Source organism: Camponotus floridanus, unplaced genomic scaffold (genome assembly GCF_003227725.1).
Source record: "Camponotus floridanus strain SB8 unplaced genomic scaffold, Cflo_v7.5 scaffold100, whole genome shotgun sequence".
Classification (NCBI taxonomy): Eukaryota; Metazoa; Arthropoda; class Insecta; order Hymenoptera; family Formicidae; genus Camponotus; species Camponotus floridanus.
Window position 1 is genome coordinate 571978 of NW_020229216.1, and position 27004 is coordinate 598981.

Here is a 27004-nt window from a genome sequence, read left to right on the forward strand (position 1 = left end):
TTGAGAATTTTATGAAAATTGTACAGAATGTCCTTACATATGTTGCGAATCTTCTGTACAATTTTTAAATCGATTCACTAAAGCGTTCACTAGTTATAAGAATTTTAATTACCGAATTAACATGTGTTCTTGTGAGAAACGTATAATCACGTCGATTCAAACACATGGAAATAATATTCAGAATTTGTTTAAAATTTACAAAAGTTTAGATACAGAGGAAATATTTAATCAAATAATATTATACAAGTACTAACTGGTTAAAAAGATATTAAATATAATTCGATGAAGTTAGCCATGTATCTGTCACAAGGCGAAATTCTCTGCCAAAAGTTAATCATTTCGATTAACAAAATTCGGAATATTTCAGTAAAAACGCAATAAATATTAAAAAATACATCTCTGCACTGTAGTTAAGATCAAATTGTATTATTTCACGCAATTTCTTACTCAAAATACACCAAGAGTGTATATATTCGTCAATATTTCAGCTACTTTTTGCTGGAATTGTACATACAAAACATCCTTAATTTCAGTAATAAATATCCAGTAATTAAATAAAGAATTTATGTGGTTCAAATCTGGAAGCCTACCCTAATATTCATGTACACCGCGAAAGCCTCAAGTGTCGTCAACGAATAATCTTTAGAGTTAGAGAATTACAATGGCATTACTGTAAATTTAATTATTCACGCATTAAGAAATTTTTGTTAATAATTTTTTATTATTACTATGTTTTGGCAAAAAACAAAAAGAATGATATCACTCTAAATTTCCTTCTGTTTTAAAATGATTAATTAATTTAAAAAATATGAAATTGATATTATTAAGAGAATAAATTCTAATATTTTAATATAACTTTAAATCATAGCGTTAATCATTTAATTAAAATACTGTGGAAGGAACTTTATGAGCGAGATATTTTGATCAAGCTTTAAATGTTGCTAGCAAAGCTCATTTAGGAACTTTATTCAGCATAATAATTTTTCAATTATGAGGAAAAAATATTAATGCATGTGAAATTCGAATTTAAAATTAATAAAGAAATCTCTATTTCTTAAAAGACAATAACTGATTGAAATAGATTGTCATAAGTTTTTGTTCTAATGAATGATGGTGAGATTTCGATCTTTCAACAATTAAAATCTTGAACAAGAAAAATGTTTCTTTGTCTAACGAAAGATATACTGTAATTTAAGATTAATATCTTAAGCTTTAAATCCACTTCATTACGTAAAACTTCTATCTCGCATCTTCGTTTATTGTTCTTCGTTACTCTATATAAATCTAACGATATATCTGTAATCTACTCGTGTGAATAAGAATACAATGAAATGGAAGGGAAATAGAGATTCGCGCAATAAAGTTTTAGTAAAATTTTTTATTGATCTACCGCACAATTCCTTCCTTCCTTTATCTACGCGATTACATTCTCTGTAGGTGTGTGTGTGTGTGTATATCTGTGTCGGTGTGTGCGGTTTCTCGATTTCTCTTTTCTTCCCGATTCTGATTGCAAACGGATCGGACGATCGTTATCCCCGGTAGCGTGCACAATTTGAATTATAAATCGCGATGAAATTAAGACGGCCTTATTTCGCGATGCATAAAGCACGTAATTGCCCGACGGGACGGCCGTGAACGCAATGGTGAAGTCTACAATCCATTCGGGTCGATGGATGTTCACCGGTAGGAAAAACGTAAATCCTGATTCGGTCGAGACGAACGGCGGCGTTTCCTCCTGGCTCGACTCGGCCTTTATCGCGTAAAAGGCTTAAGTTATTTACTATCATCGTCAAATGCACGTTCTTGCACTTGCATTCGAGCGCCTAGAAATGCTCGCCTCCAAATGCACCCTAAGCAATTAACTTGGACGGAATTCGAGAGCTAGAAGAATTCTTTTCTTGCCAAGCGCGGATAAATATTAAAGAAAAAGAATTAAAACTGCAAAACTGGAAAATGGAACACTGGTCGATAAGCTTCCGATCAAATATATTTCTTAACATGTTTCCTTGCAAATTAATGTGAGTATATTTTATATTTGAGCGTAACTTTTATATTCTACCAAAAAATTACATAGAAAAATAAAAACTCCTACATAATTAATATAATTCATATATGTGAAAAAAGATTCGTATGTGTGCGTTTTATTTCTCGTTTTAATACTCTCGAATTTCCATTCTAATTTTATTCGGAACACGGGTAGGTGAAAAAGACACCGAAATCAGATTCGAGTTAAAAATTTCCAACTAACAATGAACTATAACAGTTTAGCTGTTTAAAGTGTATCCTAGTCAGTCCTTGTAGATGCAAAAGAGATGATAGCAGCCAGAGTGATTTGTGTATCGCGATAGATATCAATAACGCGTTCTGACGGGTGGGCGAGTGTTAATAACCTTGGCCGTGTAATACGCGAACGCTATGAAGCGAGTGCTGATTACCACGGTCGTTAATTCCTGACTAAAATACCACCGGTAACAGTCTCGATACACACGTACACGTTGTATATGCGTACAGGTACACGCTGAGGAATTAGAAGGTCGTTCGTAAAGTATGTTACGATACCATCGCCGGGCATATTTATATCGGGATGATACTGTCTCGGGTTACAGGAGGAGTTACAGCTGCCGTTGCGCTGTCGCCATGTACGATTTCGATTTTGCGCGAATGTCCCGTGGACGTAATATCACCGACCGGTCATAATCAGGAAAGAAAAAGTCGCGATTTTACGCTCGTAAACCTTCACCGTTCTCGAGTTCCAACTCACATCGAACTCGCCCGCAATTTCACGCCACCCTGTGCAATTCTGTTTCATCGTTATATCTCATCGCGTTGTTTTCGGAGTATTTATTAGGTGCTCTTTGGTTTCGAGTTTTTTTCCAGAAAAAATATATTTTTCTATTTAAATCAAATTCAAATTAAAAATGTTGCACATATTTGAATAAAAATTTATATAATATTTTTATCAGCTGTTATGTTGAAGGAATCTAATTCAAAATTATCGGAAGCTGAAGCGCCTCGTTTGAAACATCAGATAATGTAACACGACTGCAAGCAAATCTAAACACATCGCGCTATCGTTTTTACGATCTTTCGCGCATACATTAATTTCCCTCGCGTTTTATGCGCATTCTACGCTATTCTACGCAATTAAGATTAATGATCGCAGGTAGCTCCTTAGCTAGAACAATTCGCAGCCGTATGCGGACGTTCAGTAATAAGACATTTACGTTATCGATGCGTTATATAAATGAAGAAGTGCACGAGCCGCCACGTGTTAATGAAGAGAAGTCTCAAAGTCTGTCAGATGGGAAAACGAAAGGAGCTCGTGCGCTTCGCGTTACGATAAAACGGGCCTCGGTTCCTGCAAGGAATGCGAAGAAAAGCGCGGGAGAGAAGATCGTTACGATCCCGAGACGCCACCGATCAAGAGGCTGCCGATAATAATTACTACGTTACTATGTATTGTTATTACACTCCAATTCGTGCGCCCGTTCGGATACGCCTCGACTGTAATCACCGGGATTACGCCCGATTCATATTCATGTGCATGCAACTTTTTTATGCACGCCGTTGATGTCGATGCTAATACTTTATTAGCGGCGCTAGTACGCGTAGACTTCCCGTCGGGAATTATCTCTTTATACTTTGTACGATAGCGCCAGCATTAGCCAGAGCAAACTTATTCGAGATCCTCCCTTTGCGCCATTTTTCCATGTAAATTTATTTTTATCGCGAGAGATACAATCTCGCAAAAAATTTAATTATATGACAGATATATAATAATTTACATCATGTTCATATAATATCATTATACATGTATACCCTTTTCTTCATTTTATCTTTTTCTCTATATTCTGTATATAAATATTTTCGCAGTTGTTTTGATTATACTTTTTTATATAATTAATTCACAATAAAAATATATTTAATTTTTAAAAATAATTCTTTGAAAAAATTATAAGATATTACTTTAGTAATATTTATAAAATTTATAAAACGTTCGGATCAATTGATAAAACAAAAATGTCTAAAAGGTATACATATATGTTTATTTAAAAAATCTCAACAATATTCTGAATAGAATGAAGTTGTAGCATACAAGAAATTCCACCCGTATTTTCATTAATTTACACGAGAAAAGAAGCCTGACCGAGCTCAATTATATGGAGCAATAGATGAAAAACGAGCAGATTCGCCCGGGGAATCCTCTTAATAACAAGATTCTGCGATCCGTGGCATGCGCTTCCATGCGGATGTATTTCACCATGAACGCAAGCATAAGTCGATTGGATGCGTTTCCATGATTTAATTTACAAATGCTGTTTACAGAAAAAAAATTATAGGTATCTCGTGTGTACTGTTTGTTTGATTCATTACGCTGCTGAAAAATTCGATTACGCTACCGTTTGATTAATTTATTATTCAACTCCGGTTGATTATTTCTCATTCGAAGTACACTCTGCACACGAAGAAGCGAGGGAAAAAATTAGCGATTTCCTAAGAAAGATATCCCCGTTACTCGTTAGCATGAACCGCGAACCAGCAGCAGTCAGGATAGCAATCTTCTCGGCCGCGAGCTCAGCGACCATGAGTGGACTGAATATTTTTCATATGAAAATCTAGGTGGAATCTTTCTATTCAGAACCCCGGCAAAGGCAAAATTTTTTTTTCTCACGCATTTATGGACTACGCGTAACGTCGAAGGAGATTATGAGCTCTCTTATAAGAAACAATCTTTGTAAACGCTCCATTTTTTTTCGATCCGGTATTTAATTAATACACTTGAAATAGCTTATGCAAATACTATATTTTCACAAAAATATATTCTTCTCTACGAGAAAATATATGTCGATATGTTAATATCTGTTGATACAAAATTTAATAATAATTCTATAATTATATATGTAAAAATTCCAAAGAATATATTTTTATTTTTTACAAATAAACAAATATTTTATTCAAAGAGAAGGAAATTTCTGAAATATTTATTTCCGGCATTGTGCAACTTTTCTGGTATCAAGTCTTCAATTTCAATAAAAAAGATATATAACACACGGAAATGATATAATAATTGCTACAAACACATGGTTATGTGATTATATGTGAAATGCTTTAAATGTCATTTCTTTTGTGTATTCGAGAGAAAAGTGTTCCGGCATTTTCTTGCTGACTCAGTAATTAAAATGATGTTTTATTCTTCGGATGAAACGATTAATGATTGGCGAAGATAACTAGTATATATCTACAATATATGCAAAAAGTATAAACCAATACGATGATGGTATTTCCTATGGAATTTCAAGTAATTATCTATTTGCAATTCCATAGCAAAATTTTTCTCTAAATATTATATTTCATCAGAAAGAGAAAATGTTCTAGCATATTAAATATTGCAAATAATTTTTGAACTGAAAATTATGATTTTCACAAAACAAAATAATTCTCATAACTTTTATACTTGTATCTATTTTGCCTACGTTATAGCCACTCGAATAAATTATAAATGATAAGGTCAATTCCCTCATCTCCCTATTGTTTTTATTCACGTTATTCAATACAATACATTCTCGCTCTTCTAACGCGAGAAATTATCGTCCGCGTGTCCTATCAAGCCGCCAATCTGGCTATTGTGTCGCGTGAAAGATCGAACTAAACATGATATTCCGGAAGAGAAAAAAAAATCCGCGAAAGCTTCGCACCGCGTACATGGCATGACGTATAAAATGAATGCGTTATGATTCCGCGGTCGCTAGAGGAAAGCCGCATAAGCCACTCTACTTTCGCGACGCACACGCGAAAGCCGCGATCCGCGTCGATGCGACCAGATCACGCGGCAGGATAAAGTCAGACACGACGTAATTTACTTCTGATGGCTCGGCGTATATCGAGACTTACGATAGCTCGATCGCTCTCGCTTCGCGTTACGTCGTGATTACGTTCCTGCCAACGTGACTACGCCGATATCAAACGAGCACGCCGGCGCTGAATAACTCGTCATTAAAAAGCCGCCGAGATAGCCTCCTCGATCAGCTGTCAGGCTGGCGCTTGAAAAATCGCGAAAAGTTTGACAAACGGTACTCTATCTGGCAAAAAGTATAATCAAGATGCTCTCACTTGTGTATGTTTATTGCAAATTTTTATCTCTCTGTTAATAATTTAATTATATTCTTATTAGATATGTCTTTTTATTTCATCTTAATTATTTTTAATCACAACATATATAATTATAATAATCATTATATATATCATTATATACATAAATATATATATATATATATATATATATATATAATTATAATAATCATTATAATTATAAATATTATAAACATAAAATAACTTTATTGTGGCGTTGTTATTAATCGACATTTGCAAAATCATGTACGATCGATAAGAAAATTCGAGTAAAAGAGATTTTTATTTCTGGGACTCATAATCTTTTTTATATTACTCGACTTCTCTCATAGATATTTTTAATATGTATATTTTTATCAAACAACTATAATTATCAGCTCACCGTAATTATTGCCTTACATATTCTCTTTCACCGATATAAATTTAATACGGAATGAAACTCTGAGATAATTACCCGTCGTTATCCTTATTTGAAAACTAAATCTCGTCCTTCCCCCCCTCCCCCTCCGACGCGATGAGGATCAATAAGAGCATACAATCCATTCGAGTCTAGACTCGGGATTCGACGCATCTGACTGACAGATGCGGCGCAATGAGTGCAACGAATTCCCCATTCACCTGTCGAACATGCGGAATTGTGAACGAGAGCTCAGTCGACGAAGGCGAAGAAGAGAGAGAGAGAGAGAGAGAGAGAGAGAGAGAAAACGAAGTCGCGGGGAAATGTACGAGGTGCGTCGAAAAACAGGATATACGTCTTAATTAACGTTAAGCAGATTGCAATCGCCTTCATGCAACTCAAACAACCGCGATGTATTTCTTTCTGTTCTACGAGTGCGACATAGGAATGCATTTCGCGGGATGCACTTTGCCAGTTCGAGAGATAAAACGTTTACGTGAAAAACACGTCAAGCGACAGCTGAATTTGCAATTTAATACAGGTATATATCACATATCACCTTTGTACAAATTATTTTTATGTACTGTTAATTTATGCTGCATCTTAACGCTAATAAGTCCACTATCTCTCTTCCTTGCAATACTCATTCGTTCATTTCTTTCTTTCAATTTAAACATTGTAATTATTTATAAACATTTGTATTTCAATAAATAAAAGGAATTATTCTAAATTCTAAATATTTACAACACACATAAAAATGCTGTGTATATATCTCGTTAACTAAACATTTTAAAAATTTAAAAATATTATTATTTAAAATATCATTAAATTAAAAATATTACACAGATCGTTATAAAAATAATTTCTTAATAAAAATTCCAGATTTCCACGATTTATCGAGAGAAATCAAATCCATCGCACTTCTTCTTAACATATCGAACGAAATACAGATTGATCGGCCGATAAGAGGCTCGGTAAAATACAAAATATACTAATTATGGAAACGTATGTGCGAGGTGCGACACGAGGGAAGTGGGAAAGAAAGCGAGGGAGAGAAAGAGAGGAGAAACGGTGAGCGGAGAAAGAAGAAAAAGGAAAGGGGGAAGGGGATTATTCTTAATTAAAATGATTGCCGACATTACGGCTAAACTCTCGCAATTATGATTCCCCTTCTCCCATAAAAATGCTGCTTGATGCCCGCTGGTGTGCTCGCCGTATTTTCAGCTAATAACAGTCTTATGCTCAGCGCCATTCTTATCGGAGTTCATCATTCCGCAACGGCAAGACGGTGTAACGAGCATCGGCAGTTAATTTTGATGAACTTTTAGCCTCGACGCGGCGCGATCTAATGACACGTCGAAATGCTCAAAGCTTCCTACAACTCCCCCTCCCCCTCCCCCTCCTTCCGAAGATCGCTTCGATAAATTAGGAAGAACCTTTCCGAAACGAAAACTCGAACTCGACCTCGATCTCGTTTCTTAATGAGGGATTAATTCATGAGTGTTATGCTACAGCACCTCTCGACGGCTCTCGATTCAATATAATAAAGGTCTTCTTATGTCAAATTACTCAACGATTTATGTTGATATTATACTGAGATTTTTAATAAACTATCAGGTCTACAATAATTAAATATTTTTGATCCTTAGTTTTTTATGCAATTGACAACATACACATACAATGAAAATTAATATCCGATGTAAATTTGATATGAAAGTGCAATGTTGAATTACAGACACTGCCTTATGACGTACTTATTATATAAGTCAATTTATTTCTCGGATCTACGTTCCATTACATAATTCCGTACCCTGGAGTTATGATACATACTGCATTTTAATATTGTTTACGTCGTTGTCATTGATACGCTTTCACTTCAAGATGCATTCAAAAGCTCGATGGGATCCGACGATGATCGCTGTTCAATAAATACCGCGGCCTCGCGACACGTAGTTAAAAGCGCGACGATATCGCACGATGGAGGGAAAAAAGAGAAAGAGAAAGATGACGCGCCGATTAACTCATATTCTCGATTCAAGGCTCGATCCATGACTCTTGATCACAGACACAAGGATCCGGAGACAGGTGCTTGCTCATACTCGTCGTCGCGAAAAGTGACCACGCCGGTTTACATGGCAATCGATTTTCCTATCACCTTTCGATGATTCCGTCTGATTGCGCGGCTGACAGGCCGTCAGCTGATGTACTATATATGGGCTTTAAGTCCACAACCTGTCTGCGCAGGCCGCATTTTGTGTGTGTATGTGTAGGTGTGTATTTTTGTATGTATATATGCGTTTATTTGTATGTTGGAGCCCCGTGACGGGGGCCACGCGCGAGAAACAAAGTTGCCGCGACCATCTGTGATGGCTGTACAAACACCGCTTATAATTATAAACATGATCGGCGATATGTAAAAAGATATGAAAAATGATTTTTCGCAGTTTTATCCCGTATGAAAATTTCTCGCTTACTTTCCCCCAAACATTTTCGCGATTACATCGCGCGATCGATAAAACTGCAGCGGATGCAGGTACCTGCGGCAATCTAAATTGCGACGCATAATAATATCGCGATGGTTAAGACTTAATTGTGCCTGTTATTTAATGTAAAATTGGAGATATGTTAATATCGGCAATTATTTTCCCTTATCTGAAATGTCGCGACAAAAATAAGTTCTCCGGCTTTAAGCGAGTAAAAGACGAACGACAATTTTGATAAATTAAATTTTTTTAAAGTAATAATAGTTGCTTTTCGCAATCTGATTTTTTATTATTGGAAATATATCTTTTCTTTTTATATAACTATTTTATCTAGTATTATTTACATATTTGTAAATTTCTTTATTTGATATCAAATATCGAAATAAATCAAGAAATTTATAAATTAATAAATAGTGAAAAATATTAAAATTATTTGAGTAACAATTTCATCTATTTATAATTATTTTCGAAAAACAACTGTCAACAAGTAAAGAAGATTATAAATCGATTTATAAATAAAAACTTATCTCTCAAACAAAAATATAATAATAATTAAACTGCAGAATAATTAATTTCTGATAAATAAAATGAAATAAAGTAATATAACAAAATCAAAGGAAATGAAATAATGAACCGAAGATAAACCGATTCTTGAATCTTATTCATTTGTCATTATTACAATATCAACCGACATTCAACAATAAAGAACGAATTTCTCCTGCCGGTTGTCACCTCACAAAAATGACAGCGCAGTTTAATGACACAAGGGGCGCGAGAGACACAAGACAGGTTTAATAATATAATTAATACAATACGCTCTCCACCTTTGTGTCTGCCTCGATCATCTGCATATCGACAATCGCCAAACGTTATTATCGTCGCGATTACCAACTGATAAATGCACCGGCGTTCTTCTCGTCACGCAAGAAAGGTGTCGAGCGTCAAAAAAGACTGGTTCAGTCGCCGATCTTTGTTCCTTATCGAGTCTTCTCTGTCGCTCGCCTCTGTATCTCGATATTTGGCCGCGGTCTAATTGCCGCATTTTTAATAATGACGTTAATGAGCGATGCGTATCGCGTGTCCGGTGAGCCCGACCGATGGCGCACGAGGCCTGCTTCGTCTCGACTCGAGTCCGGAATCGGCCAACCTGACGCGTTGTCGAACCGATTAAAAACAAATCGGATTCTTCTCCCAGCAGTCTCGCTCTCTCTCTCTCTTCTCTTTTTTTTCTGTCTGTCTGTCAGCCTCTGCCAAAACGGACTTGTCCCCGACGTTGATACCGATCGTCGCGCACGCGTACCGTGTTCTCGTCTGATGCGAGAGAAAGGACTGAAAGAAACGCGGGCCCTTCGCGTGTCTCTTCATTTTATCAAAAGGGCGTGATGCCTTCGTTTCCGCGACGTTTTTCGCCGGCTACTGAACCCGGCAGATGTCTCAACGTACTTTTTCAGAGCGTCTCTTAAAGCGTCATTGAAATTAACGATAACACAATCGGCGACGACGATCGTTAATCAACGAGCGAGAGTCGATCGACGCGGATATTCACAATGGAATTTAAAATTCGGCATCCATTTTTGGTCAGATTCAACACTTTTAATGAATACTCGCAGACGTCAATGAATATTTTTTACTTATTTTAGAATTATCTACTTATTTGTGAAAACTCATTTGCTTCAAATAAATTGAGAACTATTGTTTTATCTCAACATTTTATGAAAAAAATCTATCAAATTGATCCAAGACTCCATAATTCACTCAATGTGTTATAAATCTATTTATGGAAATAAAACAAATTAATGGCAATTTATAGAAATTAAAATTTTTAATCTTTTTACTTTAATAAAAGAAAGAAAATTATTAATCGTATTTATCATGCAACACAAACATACGCGACATTGAAACAAAAAAAAATTATTCTAGAAATTGAATAATATTGAGATATAATGCAAATAATCAATATTAGCATTTTTAACCGACTTGATGTTGGAAAAGTTAATATTTCCCATATTTCAACAAGATAACATGATAATTATTAACTTTGAATTGCATGACGCATAAACGCAAAACGCAAATAATGAAACGAATGCAACGTTCAACTTTGCTCAATAAATATGATACGAATGTAAATAGGAAATTTACATTTGAAACATACTGGAACTCTGTTCTCCAGTTGCAATAATTATGAACTTAGGCAGCTTCGAATCAAGATGGAATAATATTTAATCTTCTAGATGTGTCAAAGTTAAGATAGCGAAATTAATTACGCACTTTGATAAATTCGCGCTAACAAGATGGTTCTCGCGAATACCAATTAATGCTCGAATTGATTTAATCTCAATTTTTCGTTATTGATGCGATATCGATGCTAATAAATTCATATTGAAATGAACTGCAATGCATATCAATGTTCCCTTACGATCCTTTAACTTTGCACGACGATTTCGAGAATAGCCGATACATATTTATTTATAAGAAGTTAATTTGTGTAACGGCTATTGAGGTAAAAAAAAATGTTTTTGTGCGTCTCGTTCGCTGGCGGATTAACATCGTGATAAAGTAATATCGCTTATCTGTTACTCATTCTCGTAATTTGAACCGAAAGGAGACATCCCGAGAAAAGAAAATCAACATAAATTTTTCGAGAAGGGAGATTGGGGAGCAGATAGATTCTGTAAAATGGACGCCATTACTCGTCGAGTTAACAAACTTGCGCCGAAGAATAACGCGAGAGATACGATATGGATTCGCGTCCGCGATTGCCGATGGCTATCGAGATGCAAACGAGAGGCGCGACTCCGACCTAGAATGGAATCATTTTTCAAACAGACGACAGCGTGCACGGATGGACGGACGAGCATGGCGAGCCGTAGAGGAAAAGGAAGAAAAAGACCGAGACAAGACAGGCAAAGTGAGAGCTGCTGACGACTTTATAAAACGTGTGTTGCTCGCAGCATTGTTCGGTAAAATCATAAAGATCCGCCACTGCTATCGTTGCATCGCGATAATGGCATGAAAAATGGATCTTAAGGAGATAATCGGCCAAATTAAATAACAATATTAGGCAATAGCAATCGCCATTTCGATCAATCTTTCTTTATCCCTTTCAACTTTTCATCCTTTAAGAATATTTTATCCACGATAAATGTACCAATTCAAAACTAATCGATTAAAACGGTGATATTTCGTTGATTATACAAAAACAATTGATAATTTTCTACATATATGTATAAAAATCTTGTGCTCAATTTTTTTCGAACTGAAAGTTGTAATTATTATTTTATTTTTTAAATTATCTTAAAATTTTTGATATTAATATATATCTGTTTATATACAATCGTATTATAATTCTAGTGGCATTTTTTGAAAATAGTATACAACAGAAATTCATTAATAACTTGGTTATTTACTCAATAATTATATTTCAGAATAATTATTCGAGCTTAATTTATACTTATAAATTTTATTCAAAATAATGAAGATTTTAATTATCTTTTATTATCTTTTAATTACTTAACTGTGCGCATATATCTGCAAGAATTCTTTATTGAATATTGCGAAAAGATATTAGAAGAATAGACGGAAAGAATGGAAAATATTATAGTCATACAACCCGTCGTCGCGGAATAAAGATGAAAACGTCCGAAACATTAATAATATCACACGACTAATTACTCACTGGGCGAGCGCATCAAATACTCATTACACAATTCGTTACCCTCAGACGCCTTAATCAAAACGTACCACACATGAACATGATGTGGTGGCAATATGTGCGCGATATATCAGTCTGTGACACATAAGAATATCTGAAGTCGCCAGTGAAATCATTCGAAAACAAACATGCTTTAATGAATTATTCATATCTTCATTATTCGAATTAAATTTATAAGCAAATTAATCTTGAATAATTATTCTTAAATATTTTTAAATATTCAATAATGAATATTAATGAATATTGAATATAATGAATTTCTGCTGAGTACACTATTTTTCAAAAATATGCCATTATTATTATAACATGATTGCATGTAAACAGATTACAGATTAATTTCGGAAAAATTAAAAATATTTGAAAAATTAAATGAATAAAATTATTAGCTACGACTGTATTAATTTATTAATAACCGTGTTAATCAGATGTTATCCCGTTTTTTGATGCTCGCCACAAAAATATAGCGTATAATTATAGAAAGTATATATTTTGATGTAATAAAAAACCTATTGAGGATTATTATTTTTATTCTTTCATTAACTCAACACACGAATTTATCGTCGGAATTTTTCCATTTTCTCTCGATTTGCTAGTTTCGCGCAAAATGTCTACTGCATCTGTCATTAACAAGTTTTACAGAATTATTCTAACAACGCGCCGTAATTTCTCAGCGTATTAAAGCCTGCTATTTTCAGACCATCTGCGTAAATTAACCAATAATTAAGTTATAGAATAGATCGTTTCCTCATTAAATGACGCAAAAAGCAGATACGAAAAATAGTACATTAAAAGTTTCACTATATATTTATAAATTTACATATTATAAAACATCTCTTTATAATCGAAAGAAGCTTTGCACAAAAATGATATATGAAAATCTGCTTTTTTCATTTTCATTTCCGATTCAAATATTATATTATATTACATTTTTTATCTCGATTAAAAATACATTATTTAATTTTAATTCGAGGGAAGCATGAGGAATTGTTTATGCAACGATTTGATCGATATATTAGCAATTTTATCTCAATGAGGCGAAAATTTCTTTTCGTCGACATTAATCGTGAATAGATTCTATCGCGGAAATCGTTGATCCACCAACCGCCGCTGGCGTGTACAAGCCGTGAACACAACAAACACGGGGATGCCACCGTCGAAAAAGAGGCACGCGCGCGCGTCTCGGCTTTAAACGATCCGATCGACCGCTCGATCGGTGCTCGAGCACTCATAAGTAGGCGCGCCTATGCTAATATATCATACACACGTGTAAATATATATCATAAACGTCCGAAAGATGCGTAAGCCCGCGATGGAGAGATACAGCCGGGCGATACGGTTACTACATCTCGTTATTACGCCTTATTTGCATTTTCCATTTCGTCCCCGCACCTGGCAGAGAACGCGAGGAAGAAAAAGAGAGAACGAGAAGAGAGAGAAATGGGAGAAGGAAAGAAAAGGGGGAAGAGAGGGGAGAGAAATCAGCGAGACGGATCTGCCTTGGCCAAAAACCGGAAGAGCGCGATGGAAACAAACTCTCGATATTTACGGTTCATTAACTATTAACGAGAAAAATCTAAATGGGTCTTATACATGAAGCACTTTTACATTGCTCCAAAATGGAAGCTAAGGAACTAGCTCGCTTTGAATATGACGCATGAATTATCATGCAATACATTGATTAATTATGGCAAATTTTATCTCGTATCCTACACAGAGAAAAATATCATTTTACTGTCAAGAAAAGCGATTACTCAGTTTATTTTTCTTTTTTTTAATAAGTTTTTTTTAACAAAGAATATATTCTTGATAATAGTCTTAAAATCTACTCATCACAAGTGTTAGAAAATCTCACTATCTTGTACTCAAAAGAAGAATTTATTTTCTCTTCAAGAATATTGTAAAATTGTATCAAAGAAAAATCAAACTTACTTTACGTCAACTCTTGTAGTAAGCAAACCAAATTTTTGTTTTAATTTAATATTCTCGACTAAAATACTGCACTTACTAACTTACTGCACTTAAAAGTTAGAATATATTCAATTAAATTTAATGCTTGTGGTAAATTTGTAATATATTTACGGTAATCCAAACTTACGAACTTATGAACTTAAAATAAATAATATTTACTTGAATACAGTATACATTTTTCTCTGTGTACTTGCTTTGAATATAAATATGTAACATATTTGGGAATTATATCGCTGAAAACATACCTTTTGAACACAAGATGACGTCACAGCCTCGCGGACGAAGCAGGTGGATAATTTATCAAAATCGTGGATGCGGCAAATAAATTTCCTCATCAGTGCTTCCTCCATTGTTCCGGATATTCATCGTGGACACAGGAGAACACACACACACACACACACACACACACACGACTGCCGCGATCCCGATTTAACCTAATTCTCCGGTCGCGTCGTACATACAACTTTCGGGACTTATTCCACTCGCGCGATGCTTTTACGAGTAAATGAGATAAAGTATCGATTAAGTACGCGGCACTCGATAGATTCGAATGGCTAATTACAGTCGCGTATCTTTCAATTAATCCGAAAGTCCGTACGACACTCCCGACGCGACGCACTTTGCGGCATGAATTTGCGCGTGGATGGTGCGTCGCAGTTTCAGATGATCATGTGACGTGACGTCACGCGTGACGTCACGCGTGACGTCAGCGTGACGTCACGCGGCGCGACGCGACGCGAAGCGATGCGAATCGGTTATCGAAATTATTCGCCGATTTATTAATGACTGTGTGTGCGTTTATTAATTAATAAGTCGATTCATATTATTCACAACCGACTCGTCGTGCGACCCAAATTCAACTGACGAATACGTAGACGTAGACGACCTCGCTGGGACTATTTTGATCGACCTCGGTGAGACTGCCTTGCTTTTATTACTCAGTGCGAAGAATGTTTACATTTGGCATCGCTCAATAATATTGTATAGACACGTAGCCGCGTTTAATAATTTGGAATTTTATAAGAATTTGATTTGTTTTGAATTCAATTTAATTTTCATTACAATAATTTCGCGAGATAATCGTTTAGAAAAATGTAAGCTCTTTAATACGATCATACATTTATAAGAGAAATGTTATATGTGCTATTTCATTTGACATTATTATTAATATTTCATTTTTTATTCAATTAAAATCAAATAATATGTTCTCTTAATTCTCATGTTAATATTTTTTCTTAATCATGTATATGTGTATATTGTCTATAATTATATATTTCTTTTTGGTAATAAAAAAAATTTTAATTATTATATTGGTATTTTATATTATAAAATATAATTATATTTTATATCACATGTTTATTTTCACCTCAATTTTATATATTTTCATCATAATAATCTCTTGCGATAGATCATTTAAAAGTACATAAGTTCTAAAAAAGTAATATATATATATAATCAAATTATACATTTATTCGAAAATTGTGATATTTATTTTATTCGATGTTATATATATTTCTTTATTCAGTTAAAATCAAATAATATTTTCTTTTCGTGTATAATTATGTTTTTTTTTCAGCAGCGAAAAAATTTAGTTACTATGTTAGCTAACTTTTATATAATATATATTGTTTAATATTTTATATGATATTATATATATATATTTTAAATATATACAATATTTTATTATATATAATTATTCTCTCTCTCAATTCTATTTTCTCTATTCTCGTTTTATTAAAGCGAAATAAAAAAATAGAAAAAAATAAAAGAAATAGAAAAAAAGATCAGCTTTCAGAGATCATCACTTGGATTTATGATTACAATAGTCACAAAAAATTCGCAATTTTACTGTACGCGATGAGTTTCTATCAAAAATATGTATAAGAAACTATATATATATATATATATATATATATATATATATATAATATATCAGGAACTATACATCAAGAGATAGAGATCGTATCCGTTTATGAATTCAGTATGAAGCATCTCAATTAAGAAACGAGAGATATGATGTTTCAGGAACGTTGCCGATTCTATTACTTCCGAGCGATAGAATAGAACACTTACACGCTTTTACGTGGAGGCAAGCACTATACCGTGCAGTTTCTTTCCGCAGACACGACGTGGCCTCATTCGCATGCGCCTCAATTAACGATATATATAACGAGGAATCGCTCAATTAATTAAAACTGCAATGTTAAAATTTCTCGAGTCTCGCCACTGTAATTGCCGCAGCATTACACACTTGTGTCTCACTCGAGTACAGATATGCTCTCGGAGAGAGGAGATGCTTCAAACTCCGGCACACAACTAGAAATAACTCGCCAGATATATATATATATATACGCGTCTCGGTATAAATCTTTTTTATAAATCTTTTTTTTGCCAGCAATTAGGCACGATAAGGACGTCGTAAATCATCGAAATAATTGGTCACGCATTCCGCGAGCGATCCTACTTTACGCGTACTATTTTTTTAACGCCTGTCCGCTCATTAAACTCTCCAGAGTCACAGAAAATCCCGATCCTTAAAGGCCTCTCTCCTCGCCGCGATTTAATCGGGCTTGTATATAAATAATAATCAAGTATGAAATTCGAATCGAATATAAATGAGCTAATATTTGTTCAATCTATTCCCTATTCTATTTAAAAATTGAGGAAGAATCCGCAAGATCGCCGCATCGAGGAGAATCGAGGACGACGCGCGTTGTCAATAATAAGATCAAGTAGCGTAAGGTTAATTGCCGAGATTCGAGCGAGCCCGAGCGGGATCTCTGCGACCGGTCTCTACGCGAGAAAGGAGAATTCGGAGGGACGTGTGTGAGAAAGGCGAAGGAGGCTGCGGCCTCCGGGGAAGATCTGCTATCTGAGGACCAGAAAAAGGAGAGAGCAGCGGGGACCATCTCTTGGCGCACCGCGTTTCTTCAACGCCCGGTTAATTCACTTCGGGCCCCGACTTCGCCACCTTCTGCTTCCTCCTCTTCCTTTTTCCCATTCATTTCTTCTTTCTCATGCTCCTCTTCTTCTTCTTCTTTCTACCTCGGGGCGCGCACCACGTGCCTACTTGAAAAATCAGCGCCGTTACCGAGGGCCCTAATTAATTTACATAGCGCGAAGAACGAGGAAAAAAGAGGGGGAGGAATAGGATTCCTCTGCAGGTTCCTATCCGTGTTACTCCGATTAATGTTGCCGATCGAATGCAGAGCTGTTAATCTTATTAACAGCCGCAACGCTCGCCGAGGCGTAAACTGAGCTTTTTAATCGGGAAGACCGCGAAACGGAAGTCGTTAATGTCACTAAATTTTTACAAATTAAATTAATAATGATTGGGCGAGAAAGCGTCCGACTAATTTAAAGGACGACGCGATGCGATTTCGTCGATAATTTTCCTTTATATTATTTTTCTCATCATCGTGTCATTATAATTATTATAATATTGATTAAAATTCTTAATTAATATATTTATGTTTAATTAAAATTTTTTAAATAGCTAAGTTTATAGATCTAAAAATTATTTCTAAATTTTTCTTCAATTTCCTTTCAAATGATTTCCTCTAATTCGACTTCTTATTCCAGTTATAAGGTTCCTATATCTGCCTACATCTCAGAGGATCCAGAATTTTGCAAGCGCGTTAATCTTTGCATAATTTGATAAATCGCGAAGGTAAAAAGAGATGACCGGTTCGAAAAGGAAGGCAGAGATCTCACGAAGAAGGCGGCAAGTGAACTGGCGGCAGCTCCCAGATATCGGAGCAGATCGGGGCGACACTGCGTTGGGAGTCTTGGACGGGAGATCCGAGACCCGACAATGAATACCTATTAAAACGGCGTGAACAATGCGCTGCGGGTTGCGCGCGCGAATCTCGCCCTCTCGGTATCGCTGCAGCAACAGCAACAGGAACAGCATCCGACGCAGCAGCAACAAGAGCGCTAAGTATAAGCCCGAGAACCGCGGTCCTCGGTGATATACTGCGAGATTCGCGATATCGCGCGGACGTAGCCAACAGCAGCAGCAACACACATACATGTACAGATAGATAGACGGACAGACCAGTAGCACGGAGGAGGTCCTCCTCCGCACGTTCAATCCGGATTCGTGGCCGTGCATTACCTTGCATACGCTATTGCGCCCCGGTATATCAGCCATCTCGCTTCCTCTCTCGTTCACGAAGCGCGAAGATCGGCCGTTCCCGACCGTGATGCCCACACCTCTTCCGTTAATGGATTCTTTCCCACCCGTTTCTCCTCCGCTTGTCGCTCTTTCTCGGAGGAAACGCTGTACGTTTAACGCGACAGTCGAGTATATCTCGATCGAATTAACAGTCTGGTTTCAAAAAATCCCAATATACATATAATTAATGTTGCATGTGATTGAAATACTGTTGAAGATCTTAAATGGTCCTTATAGAAGTGACCAAGACGAGTGTAAACGAACGCAGATTTAAAAAGATGGCGAAATGTATTAAATTAAAATATATAATTTAAATTTGTTTTAGATATAATTTCGCACATTTAATGAACGATTTTTGCAACCAACTTTTAAGACACATTGAACACACACATAAATATATTATAAGCATATATGTGTATAATTATGAAATTTTTCTTATTATATTTTAAATGATATTAATATAATTTTTAATATAATTATAATTTTATTAATATAATTTTTCTTTAATAAAAACGAAATAAGAAATGACGTATGCAAACAGAGTCGTATTCTTTTCGATTCCGGTAAATCCCTGGCGCAAAATCAATAAGTGCCAGGAGTCACTTTGCTCGTCGCAAGATTGGAAACAAGAAACGAAAGCACGGCGACGAATAATGATAAAACGAGGAAGATGAAAGCGTCTATTCATTATTTCACGACGATTTTTCGATTAGCCCCGATTGCGATTGCAGATGAGATTGCATGGCACCGGTAGTGCATAAAGGCGTGCTTCCGCTATAGTTGCATAATTTCTGCATAGCCGGAGAAACATATTATTCGGCAGGAACATCATTTTTATATGAATATATCGTTATTTGTATGAGAAGCGTCAAATCTCTTTTTATTTTCGGTAATAAAGTATCATCAAAAAATTTCGTCTGCTCGAAAAAAAATTCCCCGTTAGAGAAAGACTTTTTTATATAAATTTTCAAGCTTTATTATTTGCGTTGCCTATTAATATAACTATTAAATATAAAATTGTTAATTTTTTCTTAGCATTAATCTTTTAATTACCATTTCTTTATTTGATCCGTAAATCTCCCTAGTTATTTATTTTTGCACGGTTTGACAATTCAAAGACCACCTCTCATTATTTCGTTGTGCGCGAATAAAAATCTTATCCTTTAGTTGCTATAGTTTATTCCCCGTGCAACGTACGAAACATGATTTTGATATTAAGCTATCAGACGGTGGATAGTAGAAGAATGATGGGCGAATCTATGGACCGCGCATTGTTTCCAGATCTTATTGTCCTGAAGATATAACGAGTATCTCGCGTGCTGACAAAAGTAGATAGTTGTGTTACGATGGAAAATTCGTAGCCGCAACTTGATACTTCCTATATCTTAGCTATCATTACGCAAACGTCGAGAATAAATTAACGAACTAAAATATAATTCTATTGTCCGGTCTAGTTAAATTGATCAGACATGATGGAGATGTCCATAATTAAATAATATATATAATAAATTTTATATAAACGTAGATCGTTTCATAAGTGCCACAAAATGATATTGAAATAACTAAAGCTACAGCATTCATGAACGAGTAGAATAAATTAAAAAGAAATTGTCAGATATGCAATAATTAGAGGAAAACTTGAATATATCAGGATAAAATTATAATAATATAATTGTGAGATAATTTTAAAAGCTTGCCTTACTTTGAAAGTAGCTCTTGGTGCGGAGGTAGCTTACGCTGAGTCTGAGGATGCTGAGTCGATCCAGCTTGCTGAGGATATTTTGCTCGAAAGGAAGTAATGACGCTAGCGTATCTAGCTCGGCGTTCAATCGTTCCCGATGTCGTTTGCTGGGATTCGATTTTGTCACCCCGTCTTTCTGTGGTGGTTTTAAGCTGCAAAAATAAATATATATTTGCAATAATATAAAACACATACAGATTTAAACATTAATTTTAATAAATAAATGAAAACTATTTTAAAAATAAATTCCTTAAAAAATGAAAAGTGTTTTAAGGAAATGGATGGATAAAAATATTTCTAAAATAGTTTCATATTTTATTTTAAATAAGATTTTATTTGTTGACAAAAAGAATTATTTTAGAATCGGAAATATGTGATATGAGAAAGATTTGTGGTTTCATTCTTATGAAAAGATTAATCTCTCCAATACGTCAAAACACAATATTAACTTCTAAAACTTCCCGAGATACCGCATATGTAGCAGTCTTATCTAAGATATCCGCTAAAAATAGACTAAAGTAATTAACAATCTTACTAATCCGTGGCGATGAGGGTTCAATAACCAACGGGCTTTTGTTCCAAGCTACGCGATTCCAGAGAATTAACTTCGATAATCAATTCGCGGCACGCCGACCGTTATGCGCGCGGGATTTACATTTTATTCTTCATTACCGGAATCCGCGTGCACTTCTCGAATCGTTAACAACAGGCGGCCCGCGTCCGCAGGACTTCGATAATTAAAAGATGCCGGCGCACACTAGCCGGTCTGATTGACACCCTGCCGACAAGGATGCGCGCCTCCGCTGGTCCAGGATGTCCTTAGGCGCAGGAGTCCTTATGCGCTCTAAAGTCGTAACTTAGAATATTTTACGACGGTGAGAGCGGATCGCTCGATTGGCGTAAAGTGAGCAAATTATTTAGTAGTTGCGACAGTAGTAAATGACAACTACTGCATGGCTATCACACAGTGGACTAGCTAACAATGACGTAAATACTTTTGCAGAAATCAACGCATTCGACATGTTCACTGTCGTATTCGAAAAACAACTCGTCATCGAATTTTTGAATTTAATATTGATTTTTTCTTTTGTGTATATAAGGATTATATATAAATTATAATAAATTTAATAATTATAAAATTATATAAAATTTAATAATTATAATAATTTAATAATTAATATCACGGAAATATTTTCTTCGACAGTTTTCAATGTCTTTAAAAGCAAATACGGAAGAGCAGTGCCGCGCCATTGCCAACTTGTGAAATTAACATATAAACCTCGTTTTTAAATAACGCGCTGTCTGCTTAATTAAAACGCTCACCACGGGTGTAGAAGTCATTGACATGCATCATAACAGACAATATGACGCGCAATCCCATCACAATGGAACGCTTACGAAATTAAAATCGCAATTTAAAGAGTGTACGGAGCGTACAAAACGTTCCCGAGTCAGCAATAATATGCGGCTTTATATAGGAGAAAATGTTGCAAATTACAGGACCGAAGTCTTTGCGATCAAATGTAGAAGTTAAATGCATTATCAAAAGTTATATCTTAATTAACAAGTATATCATAAATCCATTCCAGTTCTTTGAAGAAGTCTACTAAATGATATTATCATGAATTTATCCTTAAATAAAAAAATTATAAGAACCGGTTAAGACTCTTTTTTTAATTTTCTTCTCTTGTTTCAAAACGAACATTTCTATTTTTATTTTTTTTTTCATGATCATCCCCTCTCTTTTTCGCTCATATGACCCAAAGTGTCCATTGATTCTCGCTGCGCTTGGTGCCCTATAAGTTGCATCATTAACGACTCCCGCAGATTCCTTGATGCCAGAGGCTGCCCATGGAATTAATATGCAAGATTAAATTTTATACGCATCCGGTAACGGACTATTTGTTTAATTGAAGCGCTAGCAAGGCGGAAACGGTACCCATGCGACACGGAACGAGCGCGAAATACTCTCGGACCCGTCAAAGACACCGCGCCGGCCATTCTCGCGCAGGCCTATACTTAGGAATAATTATTATTCTTACGCGGTATACATATATATTTAACGATCTTTGCGTGGCCTTTTTCGCGCTCTGTCCCCGAGGGACTCGCCAAGGCTGCGCAAGAAAACGAGATGAAACGTTGGAATGGTTCGCGGGCAGGACCAGTTCTTATCGTTAGTTATTAAGAAAATAGTGTTAATGAGATGTCACTGTAAATGCGTGCCGCTGGCTGCCAGAGAATGCAACGCCCCGCTTGTCTTTTGTGTCGCGATCTTACAAAACGACGCATTCTTCTCGCAGCATGATCGATATGTAAGTCATGTAAACGTCAGTTATAAAAAAATGTGAAAATGACAGATATAATTTTCTGAAAAAAGTTATTATTTTAATTAGCGCGTTTTAGATCTTAAATAAAATTCTAAAAAAACATTGCAATATATAATTTCAATATATTGACAATAAAAACTTGATTATAAAAAATATATTATAATGCAAAAAGTATCGAATAATAAAAATAATGATATTCAAATTGACAATATAACGATATGTGAGAGATATGTCATCAAGATGTACGAGTAAATTGCCTGCGATCATTCAGTAGATTATCATCTTATAGCCTAACAGATGGAAATTCCTGGAATTTTATTTTTATTGCCACCTATATTTTTATATCAAGATAGGTTCTCTTAATTAGAATTAATTCTATTTATTGAGCATTTAATTAGAGCTTGAAACAAGAGATATATAGTTTTATTATAATATGTTTATTATTTAATGTATATTATTAATATTTATAAAATTCTGCGATGAGAAAATTAATATATTTTAATCTTTATTGTATATCTGTTGATATTTTATAATATTATTCCTTTTACTTATTATTAATATTATTTCTTTTGTTTATTCTCCAATACTTGTAAATTTTAAAGAATATTCTGAAATATCTTATATATATAAATATATTTTTAAATAATATATAGATTTAATGAATTTATTTAGGGGACGTTGGGGTTAACATCCAATCGACGCGGCTCACACGGTTCCGCTTCTACCCTAATAATTAGCTTTGTTTTACGTTACGAGAAGGAAGAAAAGAAAGGGAAACAAATGTCCGACTACTAATGATATCCGAATATGGAACTATTTCTCGAGGACCTTGGTTGTTCCTTGTCCTGAATAATGGATTCGATGTTGTCTAATAATTAATAGAGTTCTTTTTGACGCAGCTGCGCCGTGCAATATACAATCGACAATCCCATTCATCACGCTTTCTAACCCTTAAGCATTTTAATTAAAAGCATTTAATTAATCGCTTCTTTAACGCGTTTTACCTTTTTTGAAAAATCACATTTTTTGTTGAGGACCACAACGGCGTTTTTACGTTCGAAAGATGATAATTTTGATAGCTTTATAAAGTAAACCTAATTAAAGAATATTTGAGAGATAAAATATTTTATTATCCATCATAAATTAAATCTCTCATTAAATGAGATCTTTAATTCTACTTAAAATGTTAGCAATAATAAAATAAATATTTTTATATATTATCTTTATGTATATACTTTTATATACTTTAAATTTAGTTAATTAGTATTTAAACAAGCGCATTTTCCCATCATTAGTATCAAAATTATTCAAACGATATTAGAACGATAGTGGAATTAGAAGCAATAGTGGAAGTAACGCAAGTAGTATACTCGGTCAGTTTTGCATAATGCGAGGGACTTACATCGAAAGTGTAGAGACGAGATATGGTGCAAACATAACTATATATAATATAGCTATGGACAGACCTCGCGCGATTATAGCTACCTCAGAAATATAAACGAGACTCGATGCTATGTCATTATCGGTAGATACAATAACTGTATCTTGATGACAGATAGATAAAAAAATTGTAGATTCGAAGAAACAATGCGACATGTCTCACAGAATCGTTCAAAGACTATACATCTTATACAATTATTCGCTGTCAAACGGAAATTCGCTCCTAACATATTCAACTGAATCTTACATCGAAAATTAAATCCATATTTTGAGAGAAACCGCTTTGAGTAATTTAATACTATTTTATTTTTAATTTAATCTTAGATATTCGATTTTCATTCAATGTAAATAAATATGTTCCTTGATTAAACAAACAAAAAACTCAGAATCTTTATATTTAGCTATGATAAATGTAAGGAAAAACGGAAACTATCTCATCTTGATCGTTTATCGATCATTCCGGTCGAGTTAAAAGTAATGCATGATCTTACGTCTGCCAGCAGGTTGGCCAGGTGATAACGTGTCAAGTTCTCGCGCCCCTCCCGGTACATAATCCACACGTGTAACACATTATCGTTCGTAGCATTAGGCCAGTCGCGTAGAGAGATGCGTATCGACTCTGCGAACCGTGACATACTCGAAAAACATACAAGTATGTACATATATATATATTTATATATATGTATTTCAGACTCCATACAATGATCAATGTTGCCGCGGTCGTTAAGGAAAGGTCTCCCGGCAATTTTCATCTTGCATAAACCACCACATAATTTTCAACAACGTTTTCCTGGGAAGACAGGCTCACCGACTTTTCGAAGAAAATCGCTCAAGAAGCTCCGCTCGACAAAAACATAATTCAATCTTAAATTCAAGCGGAATATATTTTTTAAACAAAGGAAAAGAGCGAATTTTATATGAAAGATATTTCATTGTGATATATGGGTTAACTCTAATTTCCTATAAACTTTTAAAATAAACTTAATTGAAATATCGGGGAGAACTATGTGATACGCTAGATCAAAATTCCGGAGTACCTGCCGAAACGTACCTGACGTAATTAATAACCGATCATTCGTTTAGGAGTTATAAATTGGTCGGCGTTCTCTCGCCGGCTAATTCCGTAAGCGACTGACTGATTAGAATTAAATAACATGAGTTACAAGGTGGCGCGTTCAGACGGTCGGAAGCTCTCACCGCACGCCATCCTCGAATCCATCAGGCGGGTAAATCCCAGTCAAGGTTGCCTCGGTGCTCGCATTAAAGCCTGTTTTGTGCACTGCCATCCTCGGAGCGCGCGCGCGAAAAGAGGAAGATAAGTGAACAAAGAATGGCCGATGACTCGGGAGTATGATCGGTCGATATTTTAAGGGTACCGAATACAAAATCGCGCGAACAATAGGAAAGGAAAAAAGTGACAAGCAAGTGGAAAAAGTTCCAGGAGATATTTTCCTCGGAGTTTTTTTCCACCTCGACCCCTTTTTACTTCCAAAATTCGATTAAAAATTTCCTCGCGAGAAAAAAATAATATAAAATTAGAAATTAGATTTAAATATAACTTTAAATAAATAGATAAAGTATCGCACATATCTATTGTTCCTCTAACTCTTCATTGATTTTCCATTATCTCAATGTGTTACCTCATATATTTTTATATGTGTTTTATATAATTTGTCAATTATATTTATATTCATAATGATATACTATTATTGGATGCTTTTGCTTGACACCGGTTATACGTGTTCGCCGACGTTATTCCGCAAGAACCGGAGGGATTGGTTGTTGGAATAGAGCTCGAAGATGCGCAGGCGCCGCCGAGGGTGGGTCCACTATGGATTTTCGAGGGTAGATACACCAGCGGCCGCGAGTTCCGGGGTGGCAGACAGCATGGGGTAGCAATGGAAGCTCCCACCGCGGTAGGGATGGTCACCCTGATAGCCGCCGCGTACGAGGGGTGATATATACTCCTCGAAGAGAGAGGGTGAGAAAGAGGAAAGCTATCTGGGAGTACTCGACCTTGGACCGATCCCTTCTCACGCGAAAGACGCGATGGCAGATAAAATGGAGCACGTTGTCACTGTCACTGTTGAAAGATGGATTATAAACGAAATCGGGCGCGTTCGCGACTAGTTGGCGATGCCGAGTGCCCGATTTAAACGAGAAAAACACTCGTACTTCGTCACTGAAGTAATCAATTTAATGAATGAGTGCATGTAACTAGCGTAGGTGCGGCGTTGAAAGAAGCAACTGTGTAATTATACTCTCTCAGAAATGCGGATGTAATGCTAATCGTTTTTAATTGTCATCACAGAGTCGTAAAAAAATCGTGAAAAATGAATCACATTAAAGTAAATTATAACAATTGTTCATTTTTGTAACGTTCTGAAAATCAATAGCGACGAAAATTAATCATAATTAATTATATTAATGACATGATATTAAATTAACACCCAAGAAACTTTATTTATTGGTTAATCTAAAAATAAATTATGCATGCCGAAATTTTTCCGCATTATTAATTACGTTTTACGTCATCGGACTATTCATGAGAGAGACACAAAAAATCGATTTTACCGAATCAGATTCTAGGGGACGATACGTAGATATCGGTCACGTGGCTGAAAAATTAT

The 27004-nt window shown here is 35.2% G+C and overlaps 1 protein-coding gene across 5 annotated transcripts in view; it reads right to left on the reverse strand.

The window, feature by feature from the left end:
• The window catches only part of LOC105249529 (aryl hydrocarbon receptor protein 1), a 193625-nt gene that overhangs the window by 83475 nt on the left and 83146 nt on the right, over nt 1-27004 (reverse strand). For 4 of the 5 annotated variants that reach the window (XR_889055.3, XM_025409910.1, XM_011255066.3 and 1 more), the window contains exon 2: nt 20569-20759. Coding sequence is in view for 2 of the 5 variants with exons in the window: in XM_011255066.3 (XP_011253368.1) it covers nt 20569-20759 (191 nt within the window). In the remaining 3 variants the exon portion in view is untranslated. Of the gene's footprint in view, nt 1-14934; nt 15528-20568; nt 20760-27004 lie in introns of those variants that run through there. The other variant, XM_025409908.1, reaches the window with a different exon arrangement.